At 51.5% G+C, this 23,297-nt stretch overlaps 1 protein-coding gene across 1 annotated transcript in view; it reads right to left on the reverse strand.

Moving 5' to 3' along the window:
• The window catches only part of MEGF8 (multiple EGF-like-domains 8), a 52,518-nt gene that overhangs the window by 9,257 nt on the left and 19,964 nt on the right, over nt 1-23,297 (reverse strand). Inside the window, 23 exon segments of the mRNA XM_006871511.1 lie at nt 2,807-3,021; nt 3,117-3,330; nt 3,498-3,621; nt 4,605-4,836; nt 5,737-5,909; nt 6,089-6,159; nt 6,586-6,749; nt 8,290-8,470; nt 8,929-9,136; nt 9,478-9,596; nt 9,722-9,832; nt 9,918-10,165; nt 12,114-12,246; nt 12,753-12,999; nt 13,096-13,306; nt 13,497-13,696; nt 14,055-14,303; nt 14,643-14,756; nt 14,842-14,973; nt 15,060-15,178; nt 15,915-16,151; nt 16,534-16,734; nt 17,003-17,203. Coding sequence (XP_006871573.1) covers nt 2,807-3,021; nt 3,117-3,330; nt 3,498-3,621; nt 4,605-4,836; nt 5,737-5,909; nt 6,089-6,159; nt 6,586-6,749; nt 8,290-8,470; nt 8,929-9,136; nt 9,478-9,596; nt 9,722-9,832; nt 9,918-10,165; nt 12,114-12,246; nt 12,753-12,999; nt 13,096-13,306; nt 13,497-13,696; nt 14,055-14,303; nt 14,643-14,756; nt 14,842-14,973; nt 15,060-15,178; nt 15,915-16,151; nt 16,534-16,734; nt 17,003-17,203 — 4,104 coding nt within the window.

Consider the following 23,297-nt stretch of genomic DNA (forward strand, 5'->3'; position numbering starts at 1 on the left):
AATAGCATTTTCTGCTGGGACTTTCCTAGTGAATACCCAAAACTGCATTTCCTGTGTACCTGGAGGAATGTATGGATGTAGGTCCTGAGAGCAAGACCCTCACCTATCTCTATCCTATGCCCAGAGCCTGGCAAAGTACCCGCAGGAGCTAGATGCTCGGTGAAGAATCTGTTGAAGAAAGGAAGGAAGGAAGTGAGGAACAAAGTTAGTCAGTAAAGCAGGCAGACAGGTAGACAAGAAGTGAGAGAAAATGTGAAGCAGGAAGTTAAGAGAGTTAGTTAATTACTGAGGAAAGATGGATCCCAGGGAGCAGGGCACTCTGCGGCCGGCCCCAGGCACTGAGACCAAAACCATTAAAAGGAATGGCACTGGTTAGTTACAGTCTGACAGCCCTTGAGCCGAGTCCTAACCGGTCTGGCCTGCACACCTGTCGTGTCTGGCCTGCACAACTGTCGTGTCTGGCCTGCACACCTGTAGTGTCTGGCCTGCACACCTGTCGTGTCTGGCCTGCACACCTGTCGTGTCTGGCCCAAACAGTGGCATTTTCAAAGCATCTGAACCAATATCACTCAGTGATTTAATCAATACATGAATCCTGATCAAAATGGGGAAAGATTGGATGTAGTCAGACCTTAACTGGGTCTTGCACAATTAGAGTGGACACCAGTGAAGGATCCCTGGTGACACAGTGGGTTAAGCACTGGACTGCGAATCAAAAGGCCGAGGTTCGAACCCCCAGCCACTCCGTGGGAAAAAGATGAAGCTACGTGCTCCCGTAAAAGATCTCTGGTCTTGGAAACCTGAGGGAGTAGTTTCAGCTCTGTCCTACAGGAGAAAGATGAGAGCTCTGCTTCCGTAAGATTTACAGCCTTAGCAGCCCTATACGGGGTTGCTAAGAGTTAGAACCAACTCCAAGGCACACAACCACCATCCCCAACCACTGGGTTGCTATGGGTAGGAACTGACTCGACAACAGTGGGCTTCGTTTGTTGGTTTTGGAATCAGAGACTTAGAACTCTGGCCTAGTGACAGCAAGAGGGGAATCTGCCTTGTCTCCCACAAGGTGGGGTGAATGCCTTTGTGTCTGGGACTGTTAATCACCCTCGGCAGAGATATCTCTGGACGGGACTTCATTGGAACATAAGAAGATGTACTGACTTCTCTGGACGGGACTTCATTGGAACATAAGAAGATGTACTGACTTATTCGCAATAACAAAAAGATGAGGACAGCCTAACTGCCCACCAACAGAAGAATGGTTAAACAACCTTTGGTACATACAAACAATGAAGTACTTACTCAATGTCGAAAAGTAACAATGAGTCTGAAACACACCTCATGTGGTTGAACCTGGAGGAATTATGCTGAGTGAAACCAGTCAATCACCAAAGGGCACTGACCAAACTGTGTGAGACCACAGTTGTCAAAACAAAAAGGGTTTCTGACTAAAAGGCAATACATTCAAGAGGAAGGTTGGCAGAGGAAAGATGAAGACAGTGGAAGACTCGTGGAGGAATGCAGGAGTTAAAATGTGAATAGAAGTAAACACTGTTAACTGATGGTTCATGTGGGGATTGCAGTCATTGCAATGACATGGGGGGTAGGATTTGTTGAATGTGGGAATGATGATCTGTGCTGTAAACCTTCACTCAATTCACAATGAAAAGATTTTAAAATAATAATAGTACTATGTGCTAAACAGTCAGGAGTGGACTGCAACAGACACATGCGGTGCCTGCCAGATGACACCACTTCTGCAAGAACCATCTCCCCTCCTTTAAACAAAAAAAAAATCACTCATAAGAGGTCAAATGGTCAACAGCTACTTTAAGACAAAGATAAGAATGGAAGCAGGCAGGGAGACAAATGAACAGAGACGAAGAAGAGCAAAAATACTGCAAAGGTGACCACTGTGAAGTATGTAACCAATGCCACTGAACAGATTGTATAGAAATTGTTGAATGGGAACATAACTGTTGTGTAGACTTTCATCAAAAACACAGTAAGATTATCATTTGAAAAAAAAAGAATCAATTCTCCAACCCAAAGCCACAGATGAAGGGGTGGTGGGCCTGACTGTCCTGGTTGAACCCTGTGGTCCTACCCTTCCCTGGCCACCTCTCATTAGACCAAGACTGGAAACTGGATTCATGAGCTGTGTCAGAACCTTCCCTTGACAATGCGCCTCACTGATAAACAGAGGGGACTGCGGCCCCAAGAATTAGAAAGTCACATAGACTCAGGGTCAAGGGTTAGCATCTGAGATCAAGTTGACGATGAAGCCAAAAGAAACTAGAGGATGGAAATAAAGGGTGTGGGGGGGGTGGGTAGCTGACACTGGAGTCCATGTGGTGTGCTCCAAGAGTACGTCCTATTCTCAGACCCTATCAAATGCCCCCCATTCCTTACAATGAGACCAGTTTGAGTGGGTTTCTGTGTCTTATAATCAGAAGATTCTAAAAGCAAAGACAGAAAGAGATGGAGGAGGGAAGCAGTAGTACCTGTGGAGGAGGGGTGGGAGGGTATCAGGAGACACAGACGAGGATGAAGAGGGAAGACCATGAGCAAGAGTTGGAGAGGTGCAAGGACTGAGGGTCTGGGAAGGTGGCAGAGTGAGGCAGAGAGAGTCATAGGCCAGAAGGAAGACAGACTAACAAAGGATGTTGGGAGGAGAGATGATCAAGTGTGAGAGAGAAGACACCCGTGGGAGCAGGCAGGGGGGAACAGGAGAGCAGAGGAGGAGGTGGTGGAGGAAAGGTTGGTGCTGGCAGCAGGAGGGAGCCCCAGCCCACGCTGCGTGCGGTACCTGCTGGAGACTGCTGCTCCATGCACAGTGCTGCCAGCCCCCATCCGCACCTTTGGAGTCCAGGCAGGAGGTACAGTTGGGCAGGAGGTGACAAGGAGTGGGACAGGGCAGTGGGGGCGATGACTCCACTGGCATTGGGGACACGTTCAGCAGGGAGTGGCTAAAGCAGGTCCAGTCGTAGGTGGGCTGCACTGAGAGGATGCGACGGGTCTCCCCTGAGGGTTTGTGTTTAGAGGCATTAATACCCAGTCTAGGCCCAGCCCCTCCCCCCTCACACCCAGAGGTTCAGGCTCCCAAGCTAGGTGGTCACCTGTCCTCTTGAACTGCCGCGTCCACATGCACTTGCCCTCCCGTGTGCACTGCTCACAGTCGGCAGCCCCACATGCAGCCTCAGAGCAGTTCCCGGCCCAGAAGACCTCTCGCTGGTTTATTCGGCAGTCGTTCTCAGAGGTGCAGGAGCCGTTGCGTCCAATGCAGGCGCCCTCGGGGCAGTTGGTACACCACTTACACCGGGGGACAGATGCCTGTCACAGGAAAACAAACACTGGTTCCCCCAACACCCCTCCTGGCCCAGCTCTTCCCACTCAATCACAGAGAAGGGCATTGTGGTCCCAAGAGCCTGGAGTGGGCAGAGACTGAGGGGGAGGGGGTCCTTCCCATGCCCGCCTGCCCCATTGGCTGGCACCTTCACCTCTCCATCTCCTGGCTGCAGAGTGCGGGGATGGCGGGCCAGGCACTCACTGCAGGTCCGCAGACGTCGGCACTCCTCAGGGGATTGAGGCATTGGGGAACAGGGTGGGCCCCCACAGCCCAACCTGAGGAGCAGGAGGCCTAAGCTCAGGTCCTTTCCCCTCTTGGTCCCACCCTCCCCTCTTCCTGGTACCTCCTGAACAGTATCCTGCAGCAATGCTCCCCTCCCCAACCACAGCATCCCAGACTTACCCATCACCGCCCCCCACTCTACCCATAACCATGTCCATCCTCCGGCCCCTCCAGCCACCAAGGCCTGCAGCCTCCTGAACTGCTCTTGGACCCTCCTCTCCCCCACCACTCCTGGGGGCCATGACTCTATCTATGTCCAGTCCAGCTTGACCTCGTCCCTGCCTGCAGCCTCCCCTTGGCACTCTTGACTCTTACAGTAGCCTCAGGGAATCTTCCTGCCCAGACCTGCCCCTGCCCTGCCGGAACCTTCTGTGCTCCCTACTGTCCACAGAGGAGGCCCACATCCCTTACGCAGAGCCTCGGAGGCACATATGTCAGAACTTGTCCTTATTTAGAAATGTGGCAGATACTGAGTTAACAGTAACCCCCTGGGGGCCTGAGGCACAGCCTTGTGTTGCGTTCCACAGTTAAGTCCCCAAGGGGACGTGATGGGATACACCAAGCCCAGAAACAGTCCCCTTCACTTCAAGATAATCACACAGCCAGCCTGGATTCCTGATCTACGGAGACATGGATGGAGCAGCTGGTCCCCTCATCTCTCTTTCCTCACATAGATGTCTCTCAGATACACCAGGCCCAGTCCCCTTCCAAACCTTGGCCAGCCAAAACTCTACCAGTCATTTAAGGCCCGGTCAAGGGTCCCCAGCTCCTCCAGGAAGCACCCCTGGGATGACATCCCAGGTCACAAGGAGCACCCTGACCCAGACCTCTCTTGACCACCCTTGCTTTTGATGATCCATCTATCAATCCACCAATCAATCACCTTGGAGGCAGGGACTGGTCCGTTCTGTTGTCCCTGCTAGCCTGGCCCAGAACCTCTGTGGAGGACCACCTCAAAGCGACTGCCTGTGGTTACCTGTGGGCCTGATCCCCAGACAAGCAGTTCCCATGGCACCAGGTGCAGGCCCCAGACTGGTTACAAGCTTCAGGTGAGGGCAGCAGGCGACAAGGGTCTGGGGGCAGAGTCAGAGCCAGCAGGCGGCCCAAAGCCACGCCCCCGAAGCCCCCAGAGATGTAAAGGCGGCTGCCCACTGCAGCCACAGCATGAGCCACAGACTCCTCCATCGGGGGTCCCACAGAGGCTGGGCCTGGGGGGAAAGGGCAGGTTTTCAGAGTGACAGAAAGCAATGCAGGACAGGGACACATACCAAGATAACCCCCAGGGACGTCACGAGAGGAAAACGAAGTCCAAGAACAGAGGCACACGGAGACAGAAGACAGACATAGAGCAAGAAAAAAAGAGGAAGATGAAAAGATAAAAGGAAACAGAAAAAAGAAGGGCTAAAAGAGAGACGAGCAATGAAAAAGACACGTTCGGAGAGAAAGGGGTTAGAAAACAGGGGTCAGACAGAGAAGAAAAAAGAAAAAAGAGAGCCAGGCCCAGCCACACACAGCCAGTCCTTCACAAGGCTAAGTGAAATCCCCAGGGCGGTATAAAGAGAAACCTGCTTCTAATCCATGAGCAGCCAAGACCCAAAGGAAATAGCTCTGCAGACAGTACAGCTGTCTCTGGAGAATAGGATTCTGGGTGATTACTCTCTATTTTATAAATTATGTACAATCAATATGAACGGCTGCCATAGGGCAGAACAGAATGGCCCCGTAGGGTTTCCGAGACTACAAATCTTTACGAGAGCAGACAGCCTCATCTTTCTCCTTCAGAGCAGCTGGTGGGCTTGAAACGCTGACTAAGCAATTAACAGTCCAATGCTTAACCCACTGCTCCACCAGGGCTCCTTCAAGCACTGTTATTACTTTATAATCAGAATGGAAAAATAATTTTTTTCTAAGAAACTAGTAACTAAAAAGGAAGGCGGCTATCTCCAAGGCGTACACAGAGACGACAGGGCAGACAGGACTTTGCTGGTGGGTCTAAGGGGGGCTTTAAGTGACTCCTAGAGGAGGAGGTTTCAGGTTGGGGACAGCACTGGAGACAGTGTGCCTCCTGGGTGTCCCCAGGCCTCTTAGGAACAGTGACGAGGACTCACGGGTAAGGTCGGGCAGCAGCCAGGCATTGCAGTTGACCTGGTAGAGCAGAACATCACTGCTGAACTCGTCAGGGTCCGAGCGGCCCCCCAGGACCACCATGGTGTCCCCAAGCAGGGCTGCAGCATGGAAAAGCCGGGGACGAGGCTAGTGGGGAGACACGTGCCAGGAGCGCCTGTCAGAGCCCACCAGTCCTCACACCCCCTCTTAGCCTGCCCACCACCCCCAGGATCTCCTGATTCCCCTCCTGCAGCAGCCCACCCAATCTAAACTCTCTTCAAGTCTCATCTCCTCAGGAAACCTCTCTTATCTTCCAGGGAAAACTACAGAGCCCCCACAGCCCAAGCTGCTCACCCTGGGCTCAGCATGGACTGCTTGAGAAAACTGCCCACAGTTCTCATCTTGCCAGTGGGGTTGGAGGCACCCTGGGGGCAAGCTTTGGGGGTCTATTTCTGTCACCCTCTAGGTCCACCAAGGAGGGGCTTGTGAACTAAGCAAGCAATTGCCTCAAGCCAACACAGATGGGGTTCCGTGGTTTCCCTGCACATTGTCCTGCCTTTGGCTTTGCAAGGTAGGAAGCACAAGGGGCCTTAGTCCCAGATGAAGAGGCCCAGAACCATCCAGGACCCCACCAAGATTGAGGGCAGAGCCAGGGCTAGAACTCATGCCTCTGGTCTCCTGGTCTGGAAGGCTTCCTTCCAAGTCAGGGATGGAAGCAAGAGGACACTGGAAGGTGTCAGAGTCCAGTCAAGGGGACTGGAAAGGAGAGGAAGTAGGATTGTACCAATCTGTGAGGCAATGGGAAAGGGCCCCCTGCCCTCTACAACCATCTGTCCATCTCTTTTCCTGACCTTTGCCCCCTGAGAAGGGGCCAGCAGGCTCCAGGTGCGATCAGGACAGTGCAGGGAGTAGAGTTCTGGGGATGGGGCAGCCAGCTCCACGTGGAAGCGGAAGCCTCCAAACACATACAGGGAGTCCGTGGCCTCGTGGTAGACGGCTGAATGACCATAGAGACCTGGGGAGGGCAGAAGGACCCAGAGGTAGAGGAGGGAGGCAACGAGGAACGTCCCCAGCCACCCTGTCCTAGCCAGGTTCCCCTTCACAGTGGCCACATCACACCACCAGGTCAGATGCCTGTGAGCCCTCAACTCCCTCTCTGCTGGGATCACAGTTTAATCATTAGAGATTCTGGGGAAAGTAAGACTCAACTGCGGGGAAGTTATAATCGACTCCTAGGAGGGAGACAGGGGAACTGGAACATCCCGAGAGACGGTTAAAGGATGTAAAAGGAGCAACAGAAAGGAGAAGACTTGAGGAGCTCTGATTTTCTAGTGGAGGGTGGGGGGCGGGCAGACAGTGTCTGGGCGGGATGTGGACACAGTCAGGGAGGGAGGAATAAACCAAGTATCTCAAGAATCAAGGAGGGTGTTAAACTTCAGCAGTTCAGTTTCACAGGAATAACATTATCTCAAATTTCTTTTCTTGTGTCATTTTAGATTATGCTGGGCATGATACATTGCACACAAGATTTGCAACAAACAAACATAATGCTTTCAAGATTAATGTAAAGTACCAAGTCCTGGTTTTGAAAATGCAAGTTGTCATTGATGTGCAGTCTCTCATACCTGGTTTGTATCTGTCACCTGTTCCTAAAACTGATACCACATGTTTTACATTTCTGTTAAGTTAGAACCAAAATTTGGCAATAAAATTATATTCAGGACATCTATATTTTTAAATAACAGTACATTTGACATTTAATGGCATGCAAAATAAATAAATAAATAACACAAGTTCGGGCCAGGAATAATAGAGGCAACTTGTAACTCCCTCCACTTTGACTGAGGACTCAATAAGGAAGGACAGCTCAGCTTTATGGATATGGTTGTGAGTGAGTTAAATGTGTGTCACTGCTTGTACTGCTATTGTATGGCTTCTTGCCTTGTTGGAATAAACTTGCTCAAATCCTTTCCTGTCTGGTTTGAAGTCTGGTATTTTGTGTTACTAGTCCTTACTTGGCTGCATGGCAATACGTTCCTAGTGACTTTTATGACTAGATGGAAGCTTATGTTGGATGGAGAAAGTGAACCATGTTCCTAAATTCTTTCATTTCCTGGTAGAACAGGAACAAACTCCTTAAGTGTTTTCCTGGTTGAATGGGAGCATGAATTTAATGGGGAAAATGCATGATGTCCCTAAGTCCATTTATAACTGGACAGGAGCAATATCTTAAGCCTTTTCCTGGTTGGATGAAATCATTAGTATCAGTTATATCTCCCATGAGCGGCCTTTGGCTTGGTTAAGAAGTTAAATATGTGTATGCGTTAGTATTACTATTTTCTGGCCTTCTGCTTTGTTAATATGGTTTTGTGTTGCTTTTTTCTCACAGAAATATTTTTAAAAACTGTTATTTTTAGACAGACCGAAAAAAAAAAAAAGAATCAAGGAGGGCCGGCAGTGACCATCGAGTATGGGAGTGGCTAGAGAGCCTACGGGAAGCCCTGGATGACCAGGTCAAAGAAGCTCCACCCTCCCAGGCCCCACAGCAGCCCCACCTGTGGGGGGTGTCCCGCTCTGGGATCCAGATACCCAGGTGCCAGCTGCCAGCTGGTATTCGAACAACTGCTGATTGAAGCCATTTTCTGGGGAGTAGCCGCCCACCAGAAGCAGAGACAGTCCACGGCGAGCGGTAAGGGTGTGGCCTGCAACGGCGGGCAGTTCCAGGGTCTGAGGGGCCTGAGGGAAAGGGTGAAGGTCAGCAGAGGGCCCGAGGTAAGGGGTCAACTTATGGGTATCAGTTGAGACTCGAATCTCCCCACACATCCCTCTTGTTGCCAAGGCGGTGGTGAGCAACTCAGGGCAGGGCAGACCCCAGAACCTGGGCTAGCCACGATCCTGGCAGGTAGAGGTAGACAGCTGGTTATATCTCCAGTTCTTAGGGTCAGGACAGCCTGGGTTTATTATGGGCAGCCCTTGCTCCTCTCTGCTCACTCCATGAGGCTGTGTCCCAGCCTGGCCAACCAGAGGCCCGTGTCCCACTGACCAGTGATTGGTTGGGACTACAGCGTGACCCAGGATGGACCAATGGAATTCAGTTCTGGGGCTTCCACTGGAACCCTTGTCCTTTGGGGACCAAGCTGGCAGGAACTCTCATGTCTGAGTCTGACTGTGGGGCCTGGGGAGGGGAGGCTCACCTTTTCCTGCCGCCACTGCAAGGTGGTGAGATTGAGGACCCAGAAGTCACGAGTGACACCCCCAGATGTGAGTCCCCCCAGCAGGTACATGGCACCGCGGCCAGCAGGAACATAAGCAGCTGCATGGAAGGATCGGGGGGAGGGGCCAAGGCCCCCATCCTCAGCTCCTGCCAGCATCTGTGTCCACCGGCGGTCACTCACCGAGTACCTGGGGGCGAAACACAGCATGGTCTCAAAAATGGCCTCATTGTACAGGCATTCCAGCATCCCCTACGGCAATTCTCCCTCACAGGCATCCCAGCATCCCCTAGGGCAACTCTCCCTCACAGGTATCCCAGCATCCTCTAGGGTGACTCCCTGGACACACATGTGTCCCCGCATCCCTTTGAGGTAATGTTCTGTAATAGTCATCTTAGTACTCACCACCTAATACCCCAGTCCCTCCTGTGAAAAGTATCCCAGCATCCTGCACCCCAAGGTGACCCTCAGCAGGCCCTAAGGTGATCTTTCATGCAGGTATCCCAATTCCCCAGGCAGGGCAGTTCTCACCTGTACAGGTTCCCCAGCAGCCCCTGGGGCAGGCCCAGGCCCCCAAACATCCAGAGAGTGGCATCAGGCCCCTCTACCATGGTGTGCCCCAAGCGGTGTAGGAAGCGGCTAGCAGTGTCCTAGGGAGCGGGGAGGTCAAGTATCAGGCCCGGGTACTGGGTCTGGGTCTGGGGAGGTCCCAGGATTGGAGGTAGGAGATCAATGCAGGATTTGCTATGCAGGGGAGTGGGAATCCACAACTCACAGCTGAGAGGCGGCTGTCCATGAGGGTCTCCCAGACTAGCTGCCCACCATCCAGCTTTGTGGTACAGTCGGGACCCCCAAAGCCCTCAGCACAGATGCACACACCCAGGCTCTGGGGACAGCAAAGAGAGGCTCATCGGAGCGGAGCCCTGACCACCAACCCCACCCACACACCGGCTGTCCTGTCCCCCTTGTACCTGATTGCAAGTCCCTGCCCCGTTGTGGGCGTTACAGTTCTCAGGACACAGGGCCATACGACAGTGTGGGCCAGCCCAGCCCTGGGGACATCGGCAGAGCCCGGCACCTGCAGCCCCGTCTTGGGGCACGCACTCCTGGGGGACAGGACAGCTCCCAGGTCCCCCAGACCCACAGCGGGCAGAGCCCACCGAGGCATTGAAGCCCCAGGAGGAGGAGCCATTGGCCTCCCAGTGCAACACGAGCAGCCCTGGAAGGAGGAGAGGGAGAGGAGGAGTGAAGCCTCACACCTGCCTGCAGGGACTGCGCTTCTCCAGGTTTCCTGTGAAGCCAGTGCAGCTGGGCAGGGACACAAAACACTCCGAAATGTATCACCATGCCAGACTTACTAGGCTTCTCTGGGGCCCCTTCCTTTGTCCAACCCATCAAGTTCCCTCCGTTTTGCAACCGTAGTCTGTCCCATGCACCCTCCTATGTCATGCTCCCATCTGTAGCCTAGACATCTGCATGCCTCTCAGCTGGTCTTCCCGGCCCTTTGAAACAGAAATCTGGTCCTGTCACTGCCAAGCTCCAAACCCTAGCACAGCTCCTGGCCGCTCTCAAGCCCAGGCACAGGAGGGACAGAGGGCAGAAATTCATGATAAAATATGTCAGCTACGGGGGGGGGGCGGGGGCAGTACCATTTCAGCGGTGGAACTCTCCCCTTCTACACACGTTGCTGTAATGCTAAACAGGTTTCACTGGATCTTCTAGACCGAGGTGGGATAGGAAGAAAGACCTGGCAATCTACTTTCAAAACTCAGCTTTAGAAAGCCTTATGTATCACCACGGTCAAGTCCACAACCAATTGTGGGAAAGGTGCGGGACCAGGCAGCGTGGCATTCTACTGTGCACTGGGCCAACTTGACAGTGGCTAGCCACATGTAACCCAGCCTTTGACCAAGTCGAACCTGGACAAATGTCACCTCTGGGACCCTGAGTGTGACACTAGCTCCTCTGCACTCCAGCTTCCTGGCAGCTCTGTTCACCTTCTCCTTCCAGCTAGGCATCTGCTCTTCCCTCTGCCTGGAGCACTCATGGGTCCTCCCATAACTCCTCAGGCCTGCAATCGGCTGTATCACAGTTCCGACTCATAACAACCCCATGGACAACAGAAGCACGTAGCTACGATTGCAGGGTAATTGTCACTGACCCTTTACTAATCACGATGTCTTTCGCCAGTCAAATTGCACCTCTGCAGATAAGCCCTCCCTAGCTGCAAAGTGGGGGCCAGGTGGCTGCCCCTTTCTGCTTACTCTGGGCCCTTAGTACACTCTCTGGCGTCGACCTTTGAGGACTGGTGTCCCCGCGGGCAGGGCCTGTGTCCTGCTTCATCCCCAGCATCTTGCTCGGGCCCAGCCCACCACAGATGCTCAGTGAACATTTGCTGACTGAGGCAAAATAATGACACCTTAGTCTCCCAGGCATGGATTCGCTGGTTCCATGGGCACGTGTCTATGCTGGGCCCTTTAATGTCCACAGGCAAGAATTTGTCCCACATCTCTGTTAGACTAAGCAGTTTCTCAGCCACTTGGCATGGCTGATGTTTGGGCCAAGTAACTCTTCATTGTGGGGAGCTGTCCTGTGCGTTCTGGGGTGTTCAGTAGCATCTCTGGCCTCCACCAATGAGACATCAACCCCTTCAATGATGACAATCAAAATGTCTCTATACCTACCACTGTAGAGTTGATCCAACTCAAAGAAACCTCATAGGAGAGGGTAGAACCTGAGACTAAAGGTTTACGGCAGCACACAGCTTCATCTTTCTCCCAAGAGGCAACAGGTAGGTTGGAACTGCCAAACTTGTGGTTAGCACCCAACACTTAACCCAGTGCACCACCAGGTACTGTTAAATATTCCAAGGGACAAAATCGATCCTGGTTGAGAAACAGGACTAAGGAGCCCTCACCAGCCACATTCTGCATGCCCCAAAGACATGATCTACTAGGTTCTTCACTCCAGAGAGGCAGTTCAGCCAACACAATCCCATTTTCTCACAACTGAGGAAACTGAAGCCCAGAGGTGACAAGGGACAGAGTCACCCAGCATGCCACTGGCAGAACTGGGCTTGAACTTGGGTCTTAGAGACCACCACAGGCAGTGAGGTACAGGAGTAAGGAATGTAAAGTCCCAGATGAAAAAGGTCCCATGCCTCATACCAGACAGGGCCTGCACGGTGAGGGGTCTGTCCCGCCGCTGGCCACAGAAGGCAGCAATGAGGCTGCGGTCCGACTGGACAATGCCAGTGTCCAGGAAGCGAGGGAATCCATCAAAGGCTAGGACGTAGCTCAGCTGGAGGGGAGCAGAGTCAAAGATTAGGGGACCAGGAGGATGAGAAAGAGGGTGTTTGGGATCTGGGAAGAGGAGAAGGGAATCTGGGGCTGAAAAATGAACTATCTGAAGAACCAGGGCAGGGCTGCTAAACTGTGGCATGATGGCCACCATTCCTCATCCTGTGTTCAGAGCAGACATGGCTAGTCAATCAGAACTCCTGCATCAAGCCTTCCTCTAAACACAGAGCTCCAGGAAGTCACAACCAATCAATCAGAACTGGCATGTCAGGTGAAGGTACTTTCAATGCCTGATCTGGAGCAGGGGGGCTGAGGACCTGGAGAATGGGGGACTGGAGTCCAAAAAGAAAGTGAGCTGAGAAGTGGGAGGGTCGATAGCCTTAAAAACAAGGGCTAGGGGTCTGGGGAACAGGGTTTGGGGTCTGGAGGACACAAAAATGGGGCGTGGGAGGGCAGGTCAATCTGGAGATCCAGACTGGGGTTGGGAAGACACATATCAGTGCTTACCGTGCATGGAGTGCTACTGTCAGGGGAGAAGGTGAGGGTGAGTGGGGGACAGAGAGTCCCAGGGGCACATGGCTGGAGCACCTCAGTGGCAGACACAACCCACACGCAATAGGACAGGCCCAGGCCAGCTCTTGTCGCCCCACCTGGAGGCAGCAGCCCCCCAACCCGGCGAGAGCCCAGTGCCACAGAAGAGACATTGGTGAGGAGGGCACGACCCCCACACTCCCGGAAGCAGGAGCCACCGGCCCTGGACAAACAGAGAGGCAGCATGAGCCAGTCTTGCCCAACGGCCCCTTGTCCCGAACCCCACCCGGGCCCCGCCCTGGCTAGCCGCCTGGCTCACCGGGGGTCCCCATAGTAGCCAGGCGAGCAGAGCTGGCAGTGGGCGCCCTCGGTGTGGTCCTGGCAAAAGCAGAGCCCGCTGAGGTTGTCGCAGTGGCCCCGGCGTGGGTCCCCATGCCCGTTGCACTGGCAAGGCCGGCAGCCACCTGAGCCCGTGGCGTTGCCGAAGCTGCCGGGCCGACACCGTTCGCAGTGCTCCCCCCACGTCCAGTCTGTGGAGGCCCCCGCAGATGGGACGCAGAGTCAGGGACAAGGGCAGGAAGGGGCCTGGACCAGACCCCCACTCCACTGCTTCACTGGGAGGGAAGAGCAAGTCCCAGGAAGGGGAAGCAGCACAGACTGGGGCAGGGGACTCAGGGCTGGGCCAGGGGCGGGTGGGCGTCTGGGTAAAGGGGCCCTCACCCTGGCACTCATCACAGAAGCCAGGCCCCCGCTTGCGGCAGTGACTGTGGAAGTTGCAGCCACAGTCTCGGGAGCAGCGGGGGGCAGGGGGTCCCGGGGCAGGTGTGGGTGGTGGCAGGTCAGACGTCCAGCCCAGGTCACACATGCAGGTGAAGTCAGGGGGGCCACTGCACAGCCCATGCCCACAGTCCTCCAGGCACCTGAGAGATCCAGGCTGGGGTGGGGGAATGGCCAGGCAGGCCTAGAGCCCCCAAAGCATCACCCCTGCTCCCCCACCCCTCCATCTCCACCACAAAACCATCACAAGCTTGTCTCCTTGGTCCTGGACTATGTGGGTGGCCCTGTCACCATGGTAACCCCTCACACGTGCTAACTCCCATCTCAGTAGTAACCACATGCCACCACAGGTGATCTTGTCTCTCATGAAAACTCCCTTCCCTGCGTCTCCATGGCAACACTGAGCTTTGGAAGACTTGTCTCCATGGTAACTAACTAGCGTTGGGCGGGGGAGCTGGTCTCCAGGGACACCGCGTCATTCCGGCACCCCCCCACACTCACGTGCGGTTGCAGTGCGTGGTGCCATCACCCTGAAAGCCCCGCTGACAGTGGCACTCGTAGCTGAGGGGTGTGTTCAGGCAGGTGGCCCGCGGGTGACACCGTGCCAGGCCCAGGCGACACTCATCCACATCGGGGCAGCGGGCATATGCCCAGCGGGCCGGGAGGGCCACGGACAGTCCCAGGCCCTCCCCTACCCACAGGGAGCAGTTCCCCCCACCCAGGGGTCCCGAGAAGTCCCCCTGCAGGCACCTGGGAGGGAAGAACAGAGAAAGGGGGCGGTAAGAAAAATGGGGGACAGGCAGAGAACTAAAGAGGCTGCTAGACTCTGAGTGGAAACTGTCCACCCTGGCACCACAGGCTTCGGCTGGCGGCCACACTCACCGGCCCAGTGTGGGGTTGTCCTCCTTACCCACCCTACCTGGTCCCCCCACTTACAGTCCCCGTGCTCACCGGCCCAGTGTGGGGTTGTCCTCCTTACCCACCCTACCTGGTCCCCCCACTTACAGTCCCCGTGCTCACCGGCCCAGTGTGGGGTTGTCCTCCTTACCCACCCTACCTGGTCCCCCCACTTACAGTCCCCGTGCTCACCGGCCCAGTGTGGGGTTGTCTTCATTGCCACACCAGCCACACTCATGGCTCTGCAGACACTCATGGCAGGTCAGGAAGCGGTCACAGCTCCGGCACCGCGGCTCCGAGTGCACACTGCAGGGGGATAGGTATAAGGACTACCAGTGCCCACCCTCTCCACCAGCCTGGACCCCCCAGGATCTCCCTCCATAGGCCGCACCTGTCGTCCCAGCCACGGCAGCCTCCATGTGGGTACCGAGCCAGGTAGGCAGCAAACAGGAAGCAGGTGTGGGTGGACTGGCACCAGGCACACTGGCTGGAGTTGGCCAGGCAGTCCTCACAGGTCAGGCGCCTGCAGGACAGAGTTCAGGGGTCACTTACACTCCCTGCCCATCCCCGCCCCATATACACCTGTTCCCTGGATCCAGTCGAGCTCACTGGCTGCAGAGTGGGGGACACTCCTCTGGGCTCTTCAGGGCCCCCCGGCCCCGGCCCCGCCGGCTGCACGCCGCATCCCCTTTTCGGCTAGTGCTCTGATGCCACTCACAGAAGGGATCCTGGAGAGGGGAAGAGTCTATGTCACCCCAGAAAGACCACCCCATCTCAGCCCACCTCCGTCCTAACTGCTGACCTTTCTAGATGTCCCCTCTAGCCACAGACCCCTGTGGCCTGTGCGGTCCAGCACCCCACCCCTTCTTTCAGAAACAGCACCCTCTCTGTGTGAGGCCAGGTCAATCCTTGGGAACCAGAGATGGGCAAAGGGTCACCCCACCCCCTGCAACCTCAATGACTAGTCCTGGAATCTGTACAAGACCCAACTAGAGCTAATGAAATGGGACTCTGGAACTTCTGCTGACTGAGGGGACAGGAGAGCTATGGGTGGGAGCTGAGCTCCTCTCTTCCCACTCTGGGCTGCTGGCTGAGAGGGGGATGCAAGTCTGGAGCCCTGTGGCTCTCCTGTCACTTGCCAGGAATGACCCTCCCAGGGAGACAGCAGACACAGTCCAGCAGGAGATGGACACCTGATGTCGTTTGCAACCCTGAGCGTCCACTCCAGGGCTCGCTGGTTATTAGAGTCAATCAAGACAGGTTGGGTTGGCCTGCTTGCCCTTGCAGCCATGAAATTCCTGACTCCAGGAGCCCGGCTCTCCAGCCCTATATCCTTGGCTCCCCACCTGGCTCATGCCTCCAGGATCCCTCCAGCTGCTCTGCTCTGGAGGACCCCCTTTCCCAGTCTGCCTGCCCCAGCAGCCTTGGTCCTGAGACCACCTCCCTCTCCGGTTCAGCGGGCACCTGGGTGCAGGCGTGGCAGTCTCGATGCTCCTCACAGAGCGGACAGAGGGTGGGCACCAACACCAGCAGGGACCCACCAGTCCCATTACCGCTGCAGTGGGCCCCACCTTGGCGCAGGTGGCAGGTGGCACTGGCCAGGCACCAGCCACAGCCTTGGTCCGCGAGGCAGCCCAGGCAGGAGGAATAGGAGGTGCAGGCAGCTGAGCGGTAGGGCTCCAGGAAGAAGAAGGAGATTTCCTGAGGGGCAGTCATGGGAGGGTCAGGGGTCAGTGCTCCAAGTCAAGGGTTAGGAATCAGACCTTAGGTTTGGGGCCAGGGGTCAGAGTTTGGGGCTAAAGACTGAGGTTAAGGGTTTGCAGACAGCGTTAACTCTGGCACCTAGAAAGTAGGACTTCAGTGGTCAGTAGACTAAAGGGGAGTAGGATTTGTGAGAATCAAGAATGGAGGGCAGAGGTCTGAGATAATAGGGTAAGGCAGGAGTCGGAAGATGTGGATGGGGTTAGAATATGGTCAGGGGTCAAGGTTGGCATGGCCAAGGGGGTCACAAGTCAGGGCCCAGAGAATTAGGGGTCAGAGAGGCCAGGGATCCTGAGGTCAGGGCCTGGACCAGAGCACTCACACTGCCGCCTGGCACACCAGTCCGGTCCCACAGTAGGGTGAGCTCGCTGTGTCCAGGGCCCACGGAGCCGTTGAGCTGGCCCCGAATTTCAACTGCATACTTGTGGCCCCGCCCAGGCAGGGGGAAGAGGCGGGCGGAGCCTGGGCGCTGTAGCCGCCTAGTCTCCTTCTCCTGCTGAGCCACCCAGCGCCCCACTTCCTCCTGGGAAGAGGAGGAAGGCCTCTGAGTCCCTGAGCCTCTTGTACATCCCCAGCACCAGAATTCCTCCTCAGGGGAAGACGATTCAGACCTTGTCTACCTGCTTCAGAGTTCTCTCCAAGTTCTTTGCACAATTGAAAACCCACCATTTTGACTCCAGGACCCTTCCCTCATCCACTGGATTGATACCCTGAGCCTCTGATGTTCCTTCAACCTTCCCCCGAACCCCTGGATCACCCCATCCCCCCACATTGCCCCCAGGTAGCCTCACCATGTTGTCAGTGTCTGGGCCACGAGCCATCCGAGCCAGGACATGGAGACGCTGGGCCCGGGCCCACACAGCCACGTCCTCAGCTCCCGAGCCACCCGGGCCCCCTGGCAGCAGAGGGTGGATGAAGCCACGGTAGACCAGGGATACGTCTGTCTCTGGGCTGGGTGTCAGTGTGATGGTCGTACTGCGCACGATGGAAACCTGCAGCAACCATGAGTGGGGGTGGGGTGGGGTGGGGTGGTGAGGACTTCTCCGGACTGCCCCCAGAGTCCCCATGCCTCTCACACCACATCAGAGCCAGAAAAGATCGGTTAGTCCAACCACCTTCTCATTTTACCGAATGAGAGACCAAGGGAGGCTTGACAGAAAAGTCAGGACTCAAATTCAGACATCAAAATCCAAGGCCTTTCAGTATCCTCTAACCCAACACCCTACCTCCCACCAAAGTCCTCAGAAGTCCAGAGCCACCATTTAACGTGACAAATGTATCATGTGATTTATGTAGCTAAAGAACGGAACAGTGTGCATATCCAACAGTGACAGGCTGTCTATGTGAACTACCCACTTTGTCATGAAGACTATAAAGAGCATGAATAGACACATGCACAACCATGCCATTACATCATTATTCACAATAGCAAAAGAATGGGAACACCCTAAGCACCCATTAACTAACGAATGACACATACAATGACATACTAAGCAATGCTAACGTAAAAGGAGTCTGTAAAATTCATCACTCAACATGGATGAATCTGGAGGATATTATGCTAAATAAAGTCACAAAAAGACAAATGCAGTATAGTCCTTCTATTATAAAAGGAGCCCAAGTAGTGTAGTGGACTACAAGCTGGACTATTAACTGCAAGGTCAGCAGTTCATATCTACCAGTTGCTCCACAGGAGACAAATGAGGGTTTCTACTCCCATAAAGATTTACAGTTTCAGAAACTCTATATAGATAGGGTCACTATGAGTCAGAACCGACTCTATAGCACACAGCTACCAGCACTATCACTAGTATAAAGGAGCCCTGGTGTGGTGTTACAGCAAGCACTGGACTGCTAACTGCAAGGCTGGCAATTCAAACCCACCAGTCATTCTTCAGAAACCCTATACAGGGTCACTATAAGTTGGAACCAACTCAGAAACATTTAATAACGACTATTACAAAAAGTCACGAATAGACACACACAGAAAGCTGCATTTGTTGATGGTTACCAGTAATGGGAGGTGGGGAATCACTTTTTAGATAATACTAGATAGTAGGCACTTATAACATTTGGTGATGACCAACTTGACCAAGGTAAATATAGACACCAAGAAGTCACGTGAAAAAAGGGCAATTTTGGTAAATACCGTAGCAAGTATATATATATGTGTGTGTAATGTGTGTGTGTGTTTTGTTGTTGTAAAGCACCATCAAGTAGGTTCTGACTCATAGCAACTCTGTATAGGGCTCCCAAGGTTTGAACAGCCAACACTGTGGTTCAAATCGATCTTGTGGTCCAAGGCTTTATCCTACAGCACACCAGGACGCTATAACAAGTATATATACATATACTTATATACATATATGGAGTCCTGGTGTGGCGCTGTGGGTTAATGTGCCAGACTGCAAAGCCGTATGAACTGCAAGGTCAGCAGTTCAAGCTCACCAGGTGCTCCTCAGAAACCCTAGATAGGGTCACTATGGGTCGGAACCGACTCAACGGTACTTCACAACAACAACAAATATACATATACACATATAGCATATATGTTGTTAAGTGCCTTCAAGTCGGTTCTGATTCATAGCAACCCTGTGTAGAGTTCCCAAGACTTTAAATCTTTGCAGGAATAGAAAGCCTTACCTTTTTCCTGTGGAGCAACTGAAGGACTTGAACCGCCAAACTTGTGGTTTGCAGTCCAGTGCTTATTGTACAGAGCTACTGCGCTCCCATATCATATATATGGACTCCTGGTGTGGTGCTGTAGGATAATTACTGAACTGTGAATCACAAGGTCCGTGGTTCAAACCCACCAGCTGTACCTCAGTACCTTATACAAGGTAACTATGAGATGGAACCAATTTGACAGCACTTAACAACAACAACTATATATAAATAGATATCTATGTGTTGTATGTAAAGGAGCTCTGGTAATGTAGTGGTTATGAATTAGGCTGCTAACCTCAGGGTCAGCAGTTCGAAACTACCAGCCGTTCCGCAGGAGAAAGATGAGGCTTTCTGCTCCCATAAAAATTTACAGCCTCGGAAAGCCTGTACTGGGTCACTATGGGTCAGAAGCGACTCCAGAGTACTTAACAACATGTTGTACGTATAGATCACAACAGTAAAAAGAATGTGTGTGGTAGATGGATATGGATATGTACATGTGTATAGATGGGTACATGCCAGTAAATGTACATGTATGTAGAGGGCATCTGTAGGCACATACACACAGGGGCACAGTTACAGAGGCTTCATGTGACGTATCCAGACAGCTGGCAACATTGACTGGTTTACAGGGTTTAAAGGCTTGGGGCTATACTCTCAGGGGACCACTTAGCTAACACAACATAGTTCACAAAGATGATGTTCTATATCCTAGTTTGGTGAGTAGCATCTGGGGTCTTCAAAGCTTGTGAACAGCCATCTAAGATACAACTATTGGTACCTATTTGAATGCAGCCAAAGAGAATGAGGGAAATCAACGATTCAGTAGAAACGAATCCACAGGAATAATTGCCTACATGAAATGAGCCACAGCCTTTTCTAACCTGAGACCAGAAGAGCTAAATGGTGCCCAGCTATGACTACTGACTTTTCTGACTAGGGACACAACAGAAGGTCCCAGATAGGATCTGGGAGTGGGAAGAGGAATGTAGAGTAAAACTCAAATTCCTAAAATAGTCCTGACCTACTGGACAAGCAGAAACTTCTAGAACTCCCAAGATTATCACTCTCTGAACTTGGAATTGAGGCTATTTCTGGTCACCTGCCAGCCAAATAACAGACTGGTTTATGAAATAAACAACAGCACCCATGGGTACTGTGTTCTCTTCAACAACGAAATAACCACATACGACCAAACACTCAGTATTTACCTAAAAGCAAAGGTGAAAAGGCAAGGAGGGAAAGGGAAGCTAGAGCAATAGGAACAAAACAAACAGAATGGAAATAATGGAAACAATGGAAAAACCATAACCAATGGCACACAACAATTGGTATAAAATTTTTTAAGGGGAACCTACTTTCACCTAAAATACCATTTGTTTAAAATAATAATAATTTAAACGAGAGAAATAAAGCTAAAAGCAAATAAATAAATGAAAACAGTATTATACAGCTCTGAAATAAAGAATGAAGAAACACAGATGGGGGAAGTTAACCAGCTACCAGGCCACATGAAGACCATCAAGGAAATGAGAAACAGAAGCAAAATAGACGCAAGGACCTTTCCCCAAAGCCAACAGGGAGAGAGGGTCTTCTCCTTGAGTCAGTGCCCTCAGTTCAGACTTCTAGTATCTTAAACTCTGAGAAAATAAAGGAGGGAATGAGGGTAATTCCAACTCTGTGATGGGGAACTCCCCAGGATCCATTAAGTAAAAGAAAAGGAAGTAGGAGGAGCTCTGGTAATGTAGTGGCTTACACGATAGGCTGCTAACCACAAGATCAGCAGTTCTAATCCACCAGCCAACACTCAGGAGAAAGATGAGGCTTTCTGCTCCCATAAAGATGTACAGCCTCAGAAGCCATCTATATAGAGTCGATATGAATAGTAAAAGGAGCTCTGGCAGCGTAGTGGTTACAAATTGGGCTGCGAACCACAAGGTCAGCAGTTCGAAACTACCAGCTGTTCCGCGGGAGAAAAAGGAGGCTTTCTGCTCCCATAAAGATTTACAGCCTCGGAAGCCCTGTACAGGGTCGCTATGAGGCAAAACCAACTCCACGGCACATAACCATAACAACATGCCTAAGTAGGAAACGACTCGATGGCCAGAGCTGCTGCGGTAGTTTGGTGTGCTGAGTATCCTACCTTTTGTGCAAGGTAAGAAATGAACTGTCACATTTACTTGTATTTGAATAGGAAAACTAGAAGGCCATCAGAGACACCCAAGTGGATCTTCTGGGAAAAGCTAGAATGACCTTTCATCTGAGGGATGCCGGGGGTCAGTGAGGAACAGGGTAGATGGGAGAGGGTTTTCACTCAACAGCTTTGGGTATTTATTGTGATTTTCAAACCCTGTATAAGCGATTTTAAAAATCAACAAGGAGTCACTGTAGAAAACAGTTCAGCAGTTCCTCAATAAAGCACAGAATGACCATCTAAAAACATGCAACCCAGTAATTCTGCTCCTGGGTATATAGCCAAAAGAACCAAAGATAGGTATTTAAATTAAAACTTGTACATATACACAATTGTTCGTAGTTGCATTATTTACAATAGCCAAAAGGTAGAAGCCACCCAAACGTCCATCAACTGATAAGTAAAGAAACAATACGTGATGTGTAGGCATACAATGGAATATCATTCAGCCATAAAGAAGAAATAAAGTTCTGACATGCGCTAGGACATGGAAGAGCCTTGAAAACATCTTACAGAGAAAAGTGAGATGTGTAAATGACTGAAAATTCTACTCTTAAATTGATCAACCATGCAATGAAGATGCACTGGTAATTACCGATGACTAGAATTCGAAAGCTGCAAACCAAGACAAAGGATCGGTGGTTGGAAAATACAGCCTGGGTGACAGAAATGATGCCAGGGATCACATGACAGAATTCTGCAAGATTAGTGACTTATTCATTGCAAATGCCTTTTTTCACAGGAATTAAAGTAACTGTATCTGTGGGGAGAGGCAATGTCATCTGTCACCAGGCTAGGGGATGACTGGGGCAGACCTTCAGTTACTCATATTTACCCACACCCCACCCAAATTTAAAGACCATCTCAAGAATAGATTTGACTAGTTTACATAGACTATTCAAGATTCCTAGATAATAAAAACATATTTGAGACAAACAAAAAAGAATACATTTGATGCATTGAACACTAACAACCAAAGACCAGACAATTGATCAAGAATATCATATATGAAAAATGCAAAAGGACATTAAAAAGACAAGAAAGAAAAGATCAAAATGAGTGTCAGAAGAGACTCTGAAACTTGCTCTAGAACATAGAGAAGCTAAAGCAAAAAAAAAAAAAAAATTGTCAAAGATCATTAATATCACATGCAAGTAAAATTTTGCTGAATGTAACACAGAAATGGCTGGCTGCAGCAGTACACTAATAAGGAACTACCAGAACTTTAAACTGGGTTTAGAAGAGGCTATGGAATGAGGGATATCACCACTGATAACAGATGGATCTTGGCTGGAAGAAGACAATACCAGAAAGAAGGTTCTTTGTGTTTTACTGACTTTGTAAAAGCCTTTGACTGTGTGGATCGTGACAAGCTACGGATAGCATTGCTAAGAATGGGCATTCCAGAACATTTATTTACGCTCATGCACAACACAGACCAAGAGGCAGTCATTCAAACGGAACAAGAGATACTGAATGGTTTAAAATTAGAAAATGTCTACATCAGGGTTGTACCCTCTCACTATAATTATTCCATTTGTATGCTGAGCAAATAATCTGAGAAGCTTGACTGTATGAAGAATGCAACATCAGGATTGAAGACAGACTCGTTAACAACCCGTGGTATGCTGAAAATAAAGAGGAAGATCACAGATTACAGACTTGTATGAACTATACCTCAATATCAAGAAAGATCCTCACAACTAGACCAGTAAGCAACATCATGATAAATGGAAATAAGGAAAAAAGATTGAAGTTGACAAGGATTTCATGGTGTTTGGATCGACAGTCAACACCCACGGAAAAAACTGTCAGGAAATCAATGACATATTGCATTAGGCAAGTCTGTCGCAAAAGATCTTTATAAAGTGTTAAAAAAACAAAATGTTATTTCAAGGACTAAGCTGTGCCTGACCCAAGCAATGGCATTTTCAGTCACCTCATATGCAGGCAAAAAGCTAGACAATGAGTAAGGAAGACTGAAGAATTGATGCCTTTGGATTATGGTGTTGGAAGACTTTGGATTATGGTGTTGGAAGACGTGCAGCTAGAACGTTCCTTCGAAGTAAGGATGTGGAGACTTCATCTCTTTTACTTTGGATAGAGTATCAGGAGGGACCAGTCCCTGGAGTAGGACATCATGCTTGGTAAAGTCTAAGAGATAAAGAGAAAGCCCCTCAACACTATGGACTGACTCAGTGGCTACAATAATGGGCTCACATACA

This window comes from Chrysochloris asiatica, unplaced genomic scaffold (assembly GCF_000296735.1).
Source record: "Chrysochloris asiatica unplaced genomic scaffold, ChrAsi1.0 scaffold00168, whole genome shotgun sequence".
NCBI lineage: Eukaryota > Metazoa > Chordata > Mammalia > Afrosoricida > Chrysochloridae > Chrysochloris > Chrysochloris asiatica.